The sequence below is a fragment of the Cynoglossus semilaevis genome, chromosome 2 (assembly GCF_000523025.1).
Source record: "Cynoglossus semilaevis isolate Cse_v1.0 chromosome 2, Cse_v1.0, whole genome shotgun sequence".
Classification (NCBI taxonomy): Eukaryota; Metazoa; Chordata; class Actinopteri; order Pleuronectiformes; family Cynoglossidae; genus Cynoglossus; species Cynoglossus semilaevis.
In genome coordinates this window covers 15,923,733-15,941,806 of record NC_024308.1, presented here as the reverse complement: position 1 = coordinate 15,941,806, position 18,074 = coordinate 15,923,733, and the positions used below count along the sequence as shown (strand labels likewise).

The 18,074-nt window shown below is 40.6% G+C and overlaps 2 protein-coding genes across 5 annotated transcripts in view; one reads left to right on the top strand and one right to left on the bottom strand.

Moving 5' to 3' along the window:
* Positions 1-6,451, top strand: part of nme7 (NME/NM23 family member 7) — a 16,066-nt gene extending 9,615 nt beyond the window's left edge. For 3 of the 4 annotated variants that reach the window (XM_025065598.1, XM_025065589.1, XM_025065594.1), the window contains exons 10-13: positions 741-809; positions 1,956-2,057; positions 5,631-5,852; positions 5,892-6,074. In XM_025065598.1, the coding sequence (XP_024921366.1) occupies positions 741-809; positions 1,956-2,057; positions 5,631-5,852; positions 5,892-6,059 (561 nt within the window). In that variant the 3' untranslated portion in view covers positions 6,060-6,074. Of the gene's footprint in view, positions 1-740; positions 810-1,955; positions 2,058-5,630; positions 5,853-5,891; positions 6,075-6,305 lie in introns of those variants that run through there. The other variant, XM_025065600.1, reaches the window with a different exon arrangement.
* A 793-nt stretch (positions 6,452-7,244) lies between these two features.
* On the bottom strand, positions 7,245-17,080 carry atp1b1a (ATPase Na+/K+ transporting subunit beta 1a). The gene is made up of 6 exons (XM_025065586.1): positions 16,850-17,080; positions 11,738-11,866; positions 9,580-9,735; positions 9,291-9,475; positions 7,932-8,012; positions 7,245-7,852 (listed from the first exon to the last, which is right to left on the bottom strand). Exons 1-6 carry the CDS (start codon positions 16,941-16,943, stop codon positions 7,595-7,597), a joined length of 903 nt encoding a protein of 300 aa, XP_024921354.1. The 5' UTR covers positions 16,944-17,080; the 3' UTR covers positions 7,245-7,594.
* Positions 17,081-18,074: the final 994 nt, after the last annotated feature.

Here is an 18,074-nt window from a genome sequence, read left to right as displayed (position 1 = left end):
AGCGTTACGACCCCGTTAGACCCCTCTGTTGATTTGCTCCGCTGCAGGCCGACCTCGTAACAAGCATCCCCATCGCTGTTACGTTTGACCTGTTACAGTTCATTTGCTCGTCCTCATCACATGTGATGTACGTCCTCTGTGTGTCAGAACTACAATAAATCAATCACTGCTTACACACACACACACAGAAACTACGGGCGTCGCTTCAGTGAGAATAGAAAATCTGTGTTTTGACGATTTTCTCCTCGTCCATGGACTGGTTTTATTTGAATTTATGATTTTTAAATGCTCTTTTGCGAATGGGGTTTATTTCATTTCATGTATATTAGATGTAGTTGGTTGTCAATTAGGGCTGTTTCATAAAGTAACACTTAAAAAAAAAACTGTAATGTAGTTTCTGCCCCAGAATACTATTTACTTCCTGTAACAATGTTGTGAAGATAGACGTCCAGTACCGATACTGCAATTTGAAATATCTGTAAATACCGACCAATGTCGTTCCAAAGCCTTGTATTCTCCTCTGTTTAATGGTATAACAAAGTACTGATCCTAAGTGTGGAGAGTATTATTACAGAGCCATCCAGCAGTTGGTGAAATAACAGCACCGCACGTGGTGCAGAACTGTCAGTTTCACAAATGTGTGTGTTCCTCAATGCAGTACTCAATAGATAACGAACGCGCGATCCTGAATGCTACACAGTGAGATCATTTCAATTTTTCTTTTTTCTTTTTTTTTTCAGTTCCACGTGGAGCGAGCAAATGCAGAAGAATTCCTTGAAGTTTACAAAGGTGTTGTTACGGAATATAGTGTGAGTATAAAGATGTTAAGAATCTGCTACTGCTTATAAGAGTCGTTAGGGCTGTAATCATACGTGTATTTGTCGTGTATTTTCACAAGCGTGCACTTCACCAACATGGCTTAATATATGTGTGTACATAAATAGCTATATCTATTTATAGACGTATATATATAGAGAGATACATACGTATTTATAGTCAGTCTATCACAGCTGAATTCACAAGCGTGCACTTCACCAACATGGTTTAATATATGTGTGTGTACATATATAGCTATATCTATTTATAGACATATATATAGAGAGATAGATACGTATTTATAGTCAGTCTATTGCAGCTGAGATACTTTTTTGTCTAAATTATATTCATGTATAAAATATAAATGAGCGCACGTAAAGTTGGGCAACCCCTTTGTAAATATATTTTGAAATAATGTTTAAGTCATTTTTTTGGTACATCTACCAAAAATGTACCAAACAACCAGTCAATACTAAGGTACGTAAAAATTGCTTTACTTTTTGCTTGTGTTATTTGCTTTTTCCTAGAAAAATACCAATAGTAATTTAAGTTATAAATTCAATAAAAACTGTAATAGGGATGTCCGAAATAAACTTTTTGCCGATATCGATATGCCGAAATCGTCCAAACACTTAAATTCCGATTCCAATATTAACCGATACCGATATAGCGGGGCAGTGGCGGCCTAGTGGTTAAGGAAGTGAAGTGCCGCCTGTGATAGGTTAAAGCCCCCCCTCCCATCCGCCCTCAGCATTCTGCATACAATCCCCTGATTTTCAATACAGATTAATAAAATGAGCTGCGACGCTGCCATCTAGTGACTAAAGGCTTGTTTAGCGTTGATAATGTTCTGTTCATGTGTTACGAAGGAGTTAACAGTTACGGGTATGCGAGGGGAATTTAGGCGGTGTGTTGAGAGCATGTGCATGTAAGGACGTGCGAGTGCGGAGAGTTATCGGGTTTTCAATATCGGAGGAAAAAAATGAACGATTCTTATAGATATTACATAATTATGCTAATTTCAGCCGCCTGATATTATCAGACTTTTTTTAGACTATTGTCTGACTGTTCCGATTACATGACAAGTCAACTACAAAAACCTACAACTTACAGACCGCTAACCCCTTTTCTCCCTGCAGTGCATGGTGTCAGAGCTGTGTTCTGGTCCATGTATGGTGCTGGAGATCCATGGTAACGACGTACCAAAGAGATTCAGGGAATTCTGTGGACCTGCCGATCCAGTGAGTCATTACCTATGATTTCTTCTTTATATATGTATTTACAACGGGAGCATAAACAAGTCCTATAAGCTAAACATACTTCATATATGTATTATATTATGTGGACGTATGTAGTTCTATGGCACATAATTATTACATTCTTTACTAAACACGTATGTATGTACATATATTTAAAAAAAAAAAAAATTAATTGCTAATGATCTACCAGTATTCCCTTTGCGATCCACCTCAATAAATTATAATTGACTACCTTTGAGAAGGAATTAGCGTGTCAAACACAAGGCCAGACGCTTACCATCCGGTGCGTCCAAACCATCTCAACCAGTTCCTCTTTTCACTTCAACATTTGTGGAAGATCAGAACACGCCATTAAACCACAGCAGGCCGTCCTGGAGGTTTCTTTATTGCTTCAGACTGCACTGATAATGGTGGACGAGGAGCAGTTTCATCACCCTGTGACCTAAGACTCACCTTGGCGTTATCTGACAAATAACCCAAAACGTTAGCCCTCCTGCACCTCAGTGGTGCGCAGTCATTTGATACTGCAGATGTATGGGGAAGTCTCAGAGGCTCTGAGGGTTTTAGAGGAGGAGGAAAGTGACAAACTCGATCAGTGTGTTAGATCAGGAGGTCACCGTCAGGTCACATGTGCTCGTGCTCGTGCTGTGTGCCGGTGATTTCACATATTGTTCCGGCAATGCAAAGTACAGTCTGCCCCTCCCCCGCTGTGTGACAGGAGGTGACATTAGACTATTGATGGATTTCTATTGAGTGAAGACTGCTCTATAAACCACACATGTTGTGAACAGATCAATTGCAGAATGACACATGGCAGATGTGTTGGTTGAAAAACATGGACAAAAAGTTTATACCAACACATCAAACCATGTGACATGTTATGTGCAATTAAATATGTATGGGTTTTAACAGGGCGCCAGATGTCTGAGAGTGAAGGATGGTCATGTGTTCACGCCTCCACACCCTCCGCTGCTTTTTGCCTCACACTAGAGATTGTTCTCTGTCTTGTGATGTGTCCTGATATCTGAGTGAACAGACACAAGCGTTCTCCTTTAGATAATCCTGACTGAAGCTGCTCTATCTAAGAGAGTCTTTAACTCTGCTACGGTTCTCTCAAAACACCCAGTGGATTGTTTTCCACATAGCCGTCTACAAGAATAAATACTCAGCCATTTCTGCACAGTCAAATATATTATAGTGTTAAATAGTGTAGTATACTGTAGTTTAATATGACGTCACACTGATCGCATCGCGTCACACGGGGGTGTCCACACTTTTTTGGCCTGGTAGCTACTGTTCAAAATGTGTATATATATATATATATATATGTATATAAATATATGAAGTCCTGTAAGCTGAACATACTTCATATATGTATTATATTATGTTGGCGTATGTAGTTCTATGGCACAAAATTATTACATTCTTTACTAAACACACATGTATGTACATATATTTTTTTTTTAAAAATGCTAATGATCTACCAGTATTCCCTTTGCGATCCACTGGTAGATCCTGATCCACATATTGGGCACCGATGGTGTAAGGTGGTGTTAATGCTGCATAACAAACTAATAATAATTCATCCTGTACATGATAATGCTACAGACCTGACCATGAAAAATGTTCAGTATTTAAACCACAATAAATTATAATTGACTACCTTTGAGGAGGAATTAGCGTGTCACACATAAGGCCCGCGGGCAAAAACTGGCCCGCTAGGGGGCTTCATTCCGGCCCGCTTGATACATTTTGATTGCAGAAAAAGCACAAACACTTCATGTTCATGATATTTTGTAACATTACATTTCATTAAATATGAAGATTTTCTAATATACTTGTACTTCTTTGCATTTAAAAAGGGGTAAAAATGGGCTTATTATTATTTATAGGTAGTTATGTTATGATTGTACTGGTCCGGCCCACTTGACATCTAATCAGGCTGTATGTGGCCCATGAACCAAAATAAGTTTGACAACCCGTGAATACTTTTTTTCATGCAATTTTCAGAATTTTTGGCTCTTTTTATGCTTTCACGGCAATACGGAATACGTCGGCAAATAACCTGAAAGCGGCAGCATGATAACTCGCAGCCGTTTTCGATTTCGAACAGTTGTGGTCATAAAGGAATAAAAAATGAAAAGGGCCATAAAAGCAGATAAAGGCGAGTCATAAATGTATTTATCTACGTTTATTGTGTTATAAAAGCGATGGTGTTAGAATAAGAGACACGCTTCGGTCGGGCGTTATTATGATTTGTAATGAGAATTCTCAGAAACAACCAAGGGGTATGTTATTATTTTTTATCGACATCGTTAAGGCTCTCAGACTTTCACGTAAAACAACCAAGGGGTATGTTATTATTTTTTATCGACATCATTAAGGCTTTCACGTACATATTTGGATTGATCACAGAGCAGCTGTGGATGAAGAGGATTAATCACAGGTGTAATTAAGCGTAATGAATCACGATTAATGAAATCAACAATCCTAAATACGCCTATTTATTTTAAAAGAGAAATAACAGCTGGTAGATGTGGGTGTTTTACACAGTTTTACATGAGGCGATAAATGGATGGACAGAGGACTGTGATTATTATTGGTGGTTACACAGTGCTCTACGCAGCAACATTTCAATATGATTCTTTCTACTTTTGGTTTATACATTATTCTACTAAATAATTAGATGCATTTGGTGACTCATTACTACAATTGATATAGCTGTGGTTTTTTATTATTATTATTTGTTTTTACAATTTGACACCTTTTAATTTTTAAGATCTCATGAAACATTTGTTACCCAAGTTGTCCGAATGAGAGCAACATTTCGTGTCATTTTGAAAAGTCCACTTGAGTTAAGGCTGTTTCATAGGATTATGACGAACGACGCCTTTACAGTTATCGGACAACACAGATCCTGGTTTGACTTCTCAGTAAGAAAATCATGTCTTTCCTGGGTGATGAGCTAATAAAAAGGCCAACGGGGACAAGCCCTGACTCAGGGAGTGTCACATGTCAAAGAAACAGAAGGAAAAGGGAACTTTACTAATCCATTACTAATCTGCATTGGAAAACAGCCAATGAGAAATGAGTTCAAAGTTGTTAATATTTATTATCAAACACAGTGAGCATCACTGTGTTTGATATTGCATTAAACGGCTGCGAAAAAGGTATTTTCAGGTTTAAAGATTCCACTGATCACCTGCTGAATAGGACTTTACGAACACTTTTTCATTATGTCACACATGCAAATGTGAAAAAATGGAACACATCATGTGAACGCACCACCCCACAGCCTTATTCAGCACATAGGATACATCAGTCTTTAGTGACTTCCTTTTGCTCGGTCACATGTTGCATTGCTGACTAATCATTCTGACAACACACAGCAGAACAGGATGTTCTGAAAAATAATCTTTGGAAAAGAAACCCTTGCCGCCCTGTGATGTCATGTTTTTTTTTTTTTCTGTGTTAATGTTGATTCCTCACAGACTTCCCTTCTCAGCGCTTTTTGAATTCAGTGACGATGTAACACATTACGCTCTTATTCAACAGGAAATAGCTCGGCATCTCTATCCGACGACGCTGCGTGCCCTTTATGGCAAAACCAAAGTGAGGAACGCAGTCCACTGCACAGACCTGCCTGAGGATGGAGTACTGGAGGTGGGTACTGTTCCTCACTCAGAAAGTAAACGCATTGTGTTCTCTGACGTGCTGCTTGGTACACCCACGTTACTCCGTGTGTGCATGTGCCTTCTGCAGCTTCACAACACTTTCTCTGACGTGCTGCTTGGTACACCCACGTCACAACACTTTCCCCCTGATTGTCTCTCTGCCTATGCACGAGTACGTTGCTCAAGTCTGGCCCAAGAACAAAACCCCTCTCAATTGTGTGAAGCCGGGTCCCATGACTCAGCTCCGTGGGCTGGGGCAACCTTAGATCACACTGGTTTTCAAGGGAACAAGAATGGCAGAGGAATTTGAAACAAACCCATTGTTTTACGGAGAGTGTGGTCTGACCCATCAAGCGTCATTGTTCAGGAAAACTCCTGATCTGCGGCCCTGGACAAATGCCTCCTTGTTAACCATTTGCCTGTGACTGACTGAACTCCCATTTTCCCAGGGCCAAGACAATGTGTGTTCATGGAAGTTTTAAGAAGAGGACTTCATTATTTTGTTGTCATGTCTCATTTTTATTTATTTATTTATTTATTTTTTCTACTTTCTCAGGTGAAGTACTTCTTCACGATTTTGGATGGATGAATGTGAAGGAAATTTCACTCACACGTCATACTCAGAAAACTTCACAGTCGTCTCAATTCTCTGTTTATTGTTTCAGCCTGATGTAGATTAAAGTGACAAGAGCAGACTCCTGACAAGTGTTTTGATCTCCGACACTGAATTAAGCATTCTCACACCAACTACACATTATATATCACAGGATACTGCATTGCCTCTCAATTCTCAAACCTTTTAACCAGCGACTTTGGTTTTTGGATTTATATGTTACACTTTGGAAAAAAAATGTACAACTGCATAAATATAAAATTCTTCCACCATGAAAATGGCTAAAACATTCAACATGTTGCATCACATTACGTGACGGCACCAGCCTCAAAAAAAAATGATGCGAGTGCTCTGAGTTGCCGCTCTTTCCATGGAGGCTGGACCCACAAAGCTCTACACTAGGATTTAAGAATGAACAGATGTTAAGCGCAATAAAACACAAATGTTATCAAACCAAAACCTACGGCTAAAGTGAACGGCAAAGAAAAAGGTGAACAATCCACAGTCAACTCTAACAACGAAACCCTTATCGTCCGAAAAACGAACGGAAAAAAAAAAAAAAAAAAACAACTAACGGAAAACACTGAAACCCTTTCCTTTTCGTGCGCAACGCACACGAAAAGGAAAGGGTTTCGTTGGGGGAAAAACGATTCTATGGAGCGCAGTCAAGATGCGGGTCTTGGAGGTTCAGAGTACCATGCTAGTATTTCAGTTAATCAGAGCACTTTAACACACAAAGCACACACACAGACATGAGTGTGTATGCACACACTTTGGACCACCGAAGCTGACACAAGACGGAGGAGATTACAACAGGACTAGAGTACGGCACTGGACACTCCAAAATATATAGAAACCACACAGGTAGGGGGCGGGGAGGGGTGAAGTAGTTAGGGCCTACAGAAACACAGCTTGCTACACATCAGTAGTGGAATTGCGTTTTTACAGTAACAAATGAACACATCCCATGGCTCAAGGAATATCGTCATTTACAGTAGAATAAATATTTGCTATTGCTACTCGTGGCAATTTACATTCTAACCCTGGACAAACACACACAGAAAAGCTAGTGTAAAGTACACAGATTAAGTGTAGGTCCTGTATATGATGAACGTTCAAAAGACTAGTGGTGTTTATATGACTGTGGATTTGCGCTCTCTCTCTCTCGCTCGCTCGCTCGCTCTCTCTACTATTTCATTTATTTCTAAAATGAGTGCTTGGCACAGCTGAGGTCACGAGGTGATGGTGAATTTAACTTCGAATCGTCCCTGATAGCGATCCTTCTCGCTGTAGTCGATGTTTGCTCCGTATACTTTGCACTCGATGCGAACCTCCTGATTCTGTGTTACGTTGGTGAAGTGGATGGCCACCAGGGGCTGCAGGTACTGCGGATGCAGCCGCTTGCCGTAGTACGGGTAGTACTGCAGAGGAAATCCTTGGCCCATGCCGTAGTACTGGATCTCCCCAACTTTATCCTCCTCCCCTTCTCTCTGCAAGCACAGTTATGACTTCAGTCTACATTCAGGCTGGTGTGGGTGGTGTGCGTGGATGCGGAGGAATCTACGGTACCTTGTTTTTGCAGTGAATTGGGATCACGTTGGCCATTTGGATGTTCTGCACAGCCTCTGGGAGTGAGTGGTTGTCAGGAGCCTGAAATGGAGAGAACTGCTGTGAAACAAAACCTCCAACTGTACACACTTGTTTTGCTGCTCGGTCGCTAAGATTTGACGTCGACCAAATATTCGAGCACAGGAGGTAGCGGATTCGATCGCTTGTACATACATCGGTTTTTATCTCTTGGACAACAACATTCTCTGCCTTGTTTTTACTTTATAGTTTACAGTCCAATCCCCAATTCGTGTTCATTAGGCTTGAATTTCATTTTTGACAGCAGAATTATTTCTCAACATGGATGAGGTCTGTCAACATAAGTTAGTGGACATCCATTGTCACGGTCGGGCTTACTGAATGCTGACCAGTGTTCTGTTCAATCCTTTTAGACCCTGTATCAGTGCATCAAGGCTGCAGTGTTTGATGGTGACTACAGAAGGGGTTCTCTTTGTTAGAACCACTGTTTAGATAAACAGCCATGTGTGTTTTCGTGTGTTTTCAGGTAAATTAGGCTTTAAAACAACTGTAACCTCAGCAGGGCGTGTCCTGGTGAGAAACTGTTAACTGGGATACGGCAGCCAGCACTGCAGCGATTTATGTCTGTAATTAGACCTCTGTATCAGACACTTGACACATTGGCTAATGCCAAACGAACTGACAACCATTTGATTTTCACCGACATCCAGCCGAATGGACAATGGGGAACCTTACTCTTTTTTTAGAAGCTAGTTTGAGCATCTTTCCACGGTAAAAATAAGGCATCACTGTTGTGTATTTAAACCGGTAACATTTTCGTAAGAACGTGTTATTTATTCAGGAAGCTACAGTAAGATGTTAAATATTTGGTGAGGACGTTTCTTTATTTACTCTTCCCTGTTTCGCCAAGCTATGAAAAAAACTCACTGAACTTGTGCTCACACTCTTGGGTTTGGTGAGTGGAAAAATAAACTGTGATGACAAAGAGAGACCTTCAACACTGACATTATGCGTAATGTAATGTGAACAAGTGGTTAAGTCTTAAAATAACGTTGACAATATTATCGTGCATCGGCAATAATTTGTGGGACAATATATCGTCAAGCAAAATTTGTTATCGTCTACTAAATAGCTGTAGACCTGGAGGTATAAACCCTTCATACAAAAGATATAAACTGAATAAGACTCAGGAAGTTCTCAGGAATAAAATGCATGTGCTTACTTTTCAGGGAAGAAATAAAAAGTATAAACCTCAAGTAACTCTAGTGCTATACCGACAGTGACCCCCAACAAAGCTTCGGTAACCCACGAAGTGTATCCTCAGGTGTGCAGAGAACTTACTCTTGGTCTGAAGTTAACAATCCTGTTGAGCTTCACAATAAGGCAGGGCTTCCCTTCCTTGAAGCCAAATGAGGCATCGCTCTCCCCTGAGCATTTGTCCAGCAAAGACCTGTAAAAACGACAGGCCATCCTCTGGCCCGCTTCCGCTTCCGCGCTTCCACGGTCCTTGTACGAGTCAGGAGTTACTAAGAACACAAGAGAAAACCAGACAAGACAAGTTAGACCTTTCGCACTGCCCAGGTCAGAAATCGTCATCTGAAAGCCTGACTTCAGACTGACTTATACTTGCCTCCACAGTCTTCAAATTTCATCTGCTCGGTCTGAAGTTCATCTGTGTACGGATGGAGGAGATCTTCCAGACTTTTAACATACTTCTCATACGTGGATTTGTCAGACCGATTGAAGGCGATTTCTGATTTTAGAGAGCGCGGGGTGTGTGACAGACCTGAAAGAGATGATTTGGATAAGGTAAAAACTCAATGTGCATCATTTTCCCTGATGATTCAGGATGAATCCAGATAAATCGGCACTTCTAAATATGACCAAAAACAAAATTTAGCTTCACAGAGTTCGAGTAGAATTTTCATTACTGAGCATCTTGATGGTGCCTGGTCCAGAGTTCCTGAGTGAGGCTCATGCCTTCAACAATGTTAATCGGTTTACTGCCCCTGCCTTCGTATGAAAATGGGTCCGAGATGGTATTTAATGCTCGAGGTGTTTCAGTGACACCACCACTTTTCACCACAGTGTGCGTAAATAACATGTCTCTAGGCTTCTTCTTCATTTCTTACCGACTGCTGAAAACTTCTGGTATTTTAGTCGCACAGTGAGGGTCGTAGTAGGTAAACAAAGCAGGTGACCACACCTTATTCCAACAGCAGGAAGGGTTTGACAACAAGGGCTGAGGTGTGATTGGTGGGTTGTTAGCGATACCTGGGAGGTTAGCTGTGTGCCCCTCGGAGACTGTGTTGTCAAGACTCCGGATAAATTACCAAACGTGTATCATCAGTGTTTTAGAGCAACAATAAGTGGGTGGGCTGTGTGTTATTGGTGTGTCTTAAAAGTTTAATCAAATTAATTGAGACAAAATTAAGGAACGAGACGAACGCATTCGTTTTAATGAAAAAAATAAATGAGGTCTATCTGTGTAAGTCGTAAGGGGGGGGGGAAACTGCTATCTTGTGTGTTCTGGCACATGACGTAAGTGCGACCGGTTGGGAAAATTAAAAAACCTGGTGTTAAACGTGTTCTGTGCATTAAAAAACCTGGTGTTAAACGTGTTCCTGTCACTGGCTGTGATGTTTTATCTTAGATAATAGCCCAGAGAAACAGCAGACCCCTGCTGTTTTTAACACAGGACTACACAGTGCAGGATCTGGGGATTTCCTCGGACACTCTCTATCAGCTCTATGCTGTGGTAATTTTCCACAGACCTTAAAGCCTGGTTGAGGCGTGGCATATGGAGAATGAGGTGGTAAGAGGAGAAAAAAAATATTTGTGCCATACTGTACTGATGTGGGGTTTTTTTTTTGTTTAAATTTGGCGCTGCAAGTTGTAAAGTGTAAGAGTGAGAATGGAGTAAAGTGTGTGGAACGGAAAGAAAACGAACATCTAGTAGTTAAGCGGTTTCACTAGGAGGCTTGTGAAAGCACACCCGTCCCTGCCCCCACCCATCCACACTCACGTGTGTGTCTCTAACACAATGGAAACTTTTAGCCCCAGAGTGAGAGGCAGCTCAGAGGGAGAAAAAAAACCCAACTACTCTCCGCTTCCTTTATTATGCCACTGCTGGAAACTCACTTCAACTCAAAGCCCTCTCCACTTACTTTTCAGCTTGGCCAGACTGTTCCTCGATCGTAACAGTTGACAGACAAACGACTGGCAAGCTACCTCGTGTGCTTGCATCAAGTCATTTACAAAAGCTGCTAAAAATACCAGCCGGGCTGCAGCGTGTGCTCTGCAAACACGACAAGGCTTGGCATTTAGGAAAAAAGTTGGCGAGCACGTTTTGAAGCACAATTGCGACTGTAACAAAGTTAAGCGCTCCTTTCAGAGAGTTTCTGAGCTGGAAGGTTACGCAGCCTCTGGTAGAACAAAACTCAAATCTTTGCTTTTTAACAAACTCTTTTACGAGCTCTGGCTCCTGCACGTGTTTCTGTAAACATATTGGCTGCGTGTGACGCACAGTCATAGCACATGAGCTGTTTCAGTCACAGTGGGTGTAAGCTTCAACGGTTCCTCTGTAGCCTGAGGGCAGAAACATTGACTGGCTGAGAGGAGTGAAGGACAAAATGGCTGAACCAATCTAAGGTCACACAGACTTCTGATAGAGCCACAGCTTAAGGCACACTCTATGAGCTGGGATGAACTGTAAAGACAGTGGCATCGAACTAGTCTTTTAATAAAGCAAAACTAAAAAAAAAGAGATCATTTTGAATTATAATTACCTGGGGGAGCAACTCTGTCCTGGTAAGTGGGCTTGTAGTTACTCAGTGTCAGCAGCATGGCCTGAATGGTCCCGATGAAGATTCCAGCCAAACATCCGTAGAAAATCAAATAGAACATAAAGATTTTAACTGTGGGAGAGAGAGAGAAAAAAAAACATCTTTAATGAAAGATTTTAACTGTGGGAGAGAGAGAGGGAGAGAAAAACATCTTTAATATGAGCTCAGAGTCTGAACTAAATGAAAGCTGACTGTTTAACTTTTTTTTTTTAACAGTAACAGACTTCTATACAAGTCATTTGTATAGTTTTCGACCCCTAAAATAAAAATATCACCAAACGAAAAAAGAAAAAATAAAATAAAAATATCACCAAACGAAAAACGAAATCCCTCAAAACCTCTTTGCTGTGCAAACTGCCTTCAGCCACAACGGTACCTTTTTTTTTCCTTGTTAATCAAACGTGTAACAACAATAAAAGTTTTTTTCCACTTTATGTAAATCCACTATGGTGATGCAACACCAGGGAGGCTGCAGTTCCAGTACTACAGGATGAGTCAGTCATCATTCCAGTCACATGAGACCCTCACCCCATTGTGTCGCCACTTCCTTACAGGTTAGACAAACACTGTCCATGCACAAATCAACAAAGAAGAGTCGACGTCCTTGTTTGTCGCTGGTTTTACGCGTTCTACTTTCACAGATGAAAACACTCCTGTTTTCCCCATCCGTTTATTTTTACTCAGGGCTTTGTTGGAAGAAAACACCAGTTTTGCAAGAATCCCAAAATTGAATGTTATATGGCAGTAATTACATTTTCATCACCATTATGGTGAGTCAGTACTTGATGTTGATTCTCTGTATTGTGGTCAGTGCACTACGTCACTCAGACACAATGCTGTGTTGGCATGAAGCTATTTAAGATCTTAGACATGACACTTAACAAACATCGTATGGTCACAGCTTAAAAGTTACAACTTAAACGGTTTACCCCCCCCCTGATCCTATTACCGAACACCACACACTACTTCACATTCTTGGCACTAATGAGATTCGATTTAACATGAGCCGCTGTGACATGCGCAAACATAACGTAGAGATACAGTACGGCGCTTATCAATCCAATCGACTTTTACTCATGGTCCATTAAAAATATTTAAAAACTTAAATAAATAAAACGGATGGATACATGGATAGATTTGACCATAGTCGGACCATTATTTCAGGGATTCCCAATCACTGTGCCGAGAGACATCATTAGGTTTGCTGTGGAAAATATTCCAATATCACTTAATTGGGCTGAATACTTTTATTTATTGCACATAATTTGTCTTTGCTCATCTAAGCATGAAAGGCAGAACGATTAAATGCGCTTTTACTAGGAGGCAGATGCTATGAAAACTAAAAAATTAATGTACAAGACCAAGCGTGGTACATCACGTGGAGAGTGGCAAAGAGTTAACTGTACGACAGTGTCACAAACTTACAATGCAGGGTTCGGTTAACAAAAGAAGGAAACAATACACTATATCCTTTAGAGGAAGAGAAACACAAAGAAAAGACGAGAACATTGTGAAAAGTGTCAAAAATACCTAAGAGGTGAAGAATCATTGTGGATACATAACCATTTTCGGTGCTTAAAATTTTCTACAACAGTTTTTTATTGATTCCTGTTCATTTTAAATATTGTGCCGAGGAGCCACTCTTAAGAATTGTTGCTGGAAGAGTTCAATAAGTCAACCGATGGTATTGCATTGGTATGGGTTATTAGCTGATGTGCATAGCTCAAATATCTATATCAGTATCGGAACTAAAAAAAATTAATCTAGATTATTGGTGCATCCCCACCGATGGTACGTGATGGTGTTAATATCTGTTTAATGACAGCCAGATCACTGTTATACAGCGCTGAGTTAATATTGCATAACACTTAAGTGTCATTTTACATTGTATAAAAAAAAATATAGGGGCACTAAATTTCAAGTTGTCTGATTTACAGTAACACATTTTTGATGTGGACCTTAGAGTACAACAGTTGACACAGAATCACTACTTTTTACATTCTCAGTAACATCGAATACGAATGTTACTACAGTAGCACCAAGTTGTAAATACATTTCTCCTGTCAAAGTCCTAAGAAAATGGACCTCTATTTGTTCTTCACTGTTTGGCAGGTCTGATAGATTAGTGTACTTCAAACCAAAGGGTTCAAACACAAACACAACGACTGTATAAAGGTGTTAGGTTACTAATGATTGTTTTCTACGGGCATGACAAGACAAACATTCTGTTCTTGTGATGTAAATCTGGCACCGATTTGGTTAAGTTAGCTTTTTGCTGCAATGCCTCTCATCTCATCAATCACAATGAGTTTCATAGCAACTGAACTACCCCCTTGACACTGTAAGTGGTATGCTAACTCGGTATTTGTATTGAAATTGTGAAATTGTGAACGTTGGTGGTACCTCCTCCACCGTCCCTGTGCAGCTACTGAAAAACCAGTTGGATGGGTTGGTCACAGGCTTGTGAAAGCCTTATACATTTCCTTTCACTGATGGTGCACAGAATAAACATGGAAACCAAATTCAGTTCACACAATTTACATTCTCTGCCTTTCCAGTGCATCAGTTCACGAGCAACGATTTACTAGTGAAGAGATTTAGTTGCAACCAAACCAGTAATGACCTGTTGCAGAGTTGTTGTTTGTCTTGTGGGAATATTTTCAGATTTTCTCCGAAATTGCTCTAGATTACAAAAAAAAAAAAAAAAACCCTCAATGAAATACCATTGAAAATAATAAGCTAGTTGTAAACCTGATTCAAGAGCAATATGGCATGTTTTATCAGCTCTGTCACTTATAACATGGTTAGATAGTTGACCTTTGGCAGCCAGATTCAGTGTATTTGAATATAAATAATTTATTACGTCATCACTTTCAATGTGCTGCTAGTTTTAAGTGGGATTAAGGAAAATGTTTAGAAAGCATCTGCACTTCACGTGTAATTACAATCTTTATTTACACACCTACAAATGTGCGTCACCCGTGGTATGACTTGGCACTTGAACGCAGGTATAAACAGAAGGCAGATTCTTAACTTAAAATTTACTATGAACAGAACTGCACAGGGATTTTGCTGTTTGTCTGCACTGAAATAATAACCACTGAAACAGTTCATGGAAATGAGCTCAGTTCGGCTTTGTCTGCACTGAAATAATAACCACTGAGCTCAGTTCGGCGTCAGTGCATGCAACAAACACCATTTTGTCGTCAGTATAGGCCACATATCAACAGTGCAGTCCACAGATGTAAAAAAAATAGCACAGTAGCCGGCCTAGTGGGGGTGAGAGTTTGAATGGAGAGCACCTCCCCCACCACACTGCCGAGGCACGGTCCAGTTAAGGGTCAGCAACCCATCCACGCCACACTTTTACGGAAGATTTTTTTATTTCCCTTTCCAATTCTAGTGGTCCTAAACAACCATCTGCAGCGACAGTTTCATCGTAACACTCGCTCTTTATCTCTAGTCCGGCGTTTTGACACATACGCCTAAAATAACGTCTTACCTTACACTATATTACAGCAATTTACTGACGTGGATCATCAGAAGCGACTACTTTACGACGCAGGGCTACAGAGGAAAAAACCCAACCTGTTGCGTGTCGGAGCCACGCCGCTTACTTTTACAGGCAACGTCACAGCTGACGCAGACACTGTAATAACTTATCATTTACATTGGAAAATCACATTTGGTGAAATTAGAGACAAAGCTGAAACGTGGGTTCAATAGCAGAGGACACAAATGTGTTTTAGGTTGTGCAGCTAACGTGCACGAAGAGACAACTGTCGCAGCACGACGCTGGTTTTTTTTTTTTCAATCTCTACTAATCAACAATGAAGCTCTGAGGTCAGCGGAAGGATTCGAAATTAAACCAAGGCACAACACAACGCAACATGTCTTTTTCCCCAATACGTGAATAAAAAAACAACCGGGAGGCGGAGGGGCGTTCTAATCGAAATGAGTCGTGATCGTCTCTGTCTGCTCCGCTGTCTGCAACAGGGAGACGCAGAACAGCAAAAAATAGATCATTTTAATCGATCAGCCTGGGTATAATGCATTAGCTGTGTTTTATCCTATCAATTCAATGAGCACGTATGATCATACCGCCTGTCCCCTTAAGCATTTAAGACCATTAGAGTCCATTTATCTGAGCTTTGAGTGAAAGGGGCTTTACAATATGATAACCCAGCAGACTCACGTCTACAAACAGGAGCTCCATATGTGCTATAATGGCGTAATTACAGATTTAAATACTAAATGAAACGCCGCTTGTTTCTTTTCGGTGGCAGTCGTACGTAACAACTAGTTGACACAACTTTACCCCGGCCCACTCCCCCTCAGCCACTGTCCTTCAGGGTGACCTTTTATAAATAAAGGACATGTAATTAGGATTGGATTGTAGTGTTTGCCGTTACACCACACGGAAACTATACCGAGCGAATGTTAGTGTTTTATTCAAGCGTGTAACCACCCATTTATTTTACCATGACATATAAAACACATTCAACCCATATGCAATGTGGATAAATCAGCCGTTTACATTTTGTTGCTATTGTTGCTTGCTATAAACTGGTACATAATCGTTTCCTATTTGAAAACTATACTTCGACTTTACATGTTCCTCCCCCTACGTCATTCTCCACTGGCCAACGTTTGAGTGAAATATTTCCAATTTAGAAAGCCCTTCATCTAATCAGGAATTAATTTGAACTCTTGTTAAAACAGAGTAATAGTTCAGGACACAACATGCAAGACGCAACGTGTATAGGAGCTGGTGTCGTGTTTCACAGGTGGAGTTTTGTGATTTAACAGACACAACTTCTCTCTGGCCCCCACCACGGCAGAAAAATGGAGTCACGACGCAGCGTGTCAGAAGTCGTGAGCTCTCTAACAGGTGCCGTGTGACTGTCAGCTAACGGACGACAAAATATTTCACAGTGAAAATTACTTTCTAATATCTCTGAACTTAGAAACTAGCCATGTAGGTACAGTTTTAAAGCAGCCAGCGCTGATGACGCTCGCACGTCAAAGTTAAATAACGTCAAAATGACTACTCACACCAACTGCATCCAGTTCGTCCAAGAAACTCTCCCTTCTCTGAATTCCACAGAAATCTCCTCCATCCACCGTCACTGTCCTTATTTCCTGCCATGTTAACTCCCGGGTTTTGGCTTCACCCTCTTGGTTCTGAAAAAAAATGGATACTAGTGTTGAGCGGTTCGGGACAGAGTGATGTTAACCGTCTCACACAGGAAACGAGAAAAGGCAGCTTTGTACCCGTCTCCACCAATTGTACCACACGCAATTTATCTCTCCGGGAAACAGACTCCGCCTTCGACCCGTTGTAACAAGTTACCCCTCCACCTCCACCCACAGTGGGAGGTGGGTGACTCTAGCAAATCAGAGTCTTCTGCTCTATATGCGTAAGAGGCTAAAGGAGTTGTAGGAAAAGGGTTGTATGGGGGTTGTTGGTCGATACTGGCGGTACGTCAGTGTACGGCAAAACACAGTACACAGAGTACAGCAGAGGAGCCATACAAAATGTCTATCAGGCCACAGGGTCAGCTGCCAAAAGCAGACGCTGTTAACGCCAAACACGTTAATAATAATTTAGCAATTCCTTTAAAAGTGTCAAAAACCACAAAGAGACGTTTAATACTTTTTTTCCCCAAAACCAACTAACTTAAAAATGTGTGTGAGGGTGGAATTGGAGGGGGGGTTAAAGGGTTTAGTTTTGTCAACGCTAAGACTTTTTTATCTAAATTCTGTATTAAAAAAAGATCATTTAGTAAAGGCTATGGGCTGCACAACTCTCTCAGGGGGAATCGTCTGTCAGTTATCACTGTTAGATAGCAAATAATGTGTGCGAATTACCATATTAAGTTACCATACTAATGTTCTGAAATGATTTGGAGGGTCAGATAAGAAAGACCAAGAATGGAAACTTGTTACTCAGCTGCTATGGTTTTAGAAACAGCTTTACTTTAATCAAAGACATAACATGGTCTAGGTTCACTAGAGACTAGAAACTACTAGAAAATCAACAGTGGTAGTTGGTTTTTCCGCCAGGACTTTATAATGCAAAGTGGTACCCAAACAGAAACGACGACAATAAAGAAATCTCTCATTTGACCTTCTTGCATACAGTCTTCAAACAAACACAACACTGTGGCAAAAAAGTTATATTCAAAGAGATTCAAAGTTACACAATGTGCTTTTTTTTTTTCATTTTAAAGAATGTTCTTCAGAATGGACATGAATCCCTAACATAACATTGAGGTTT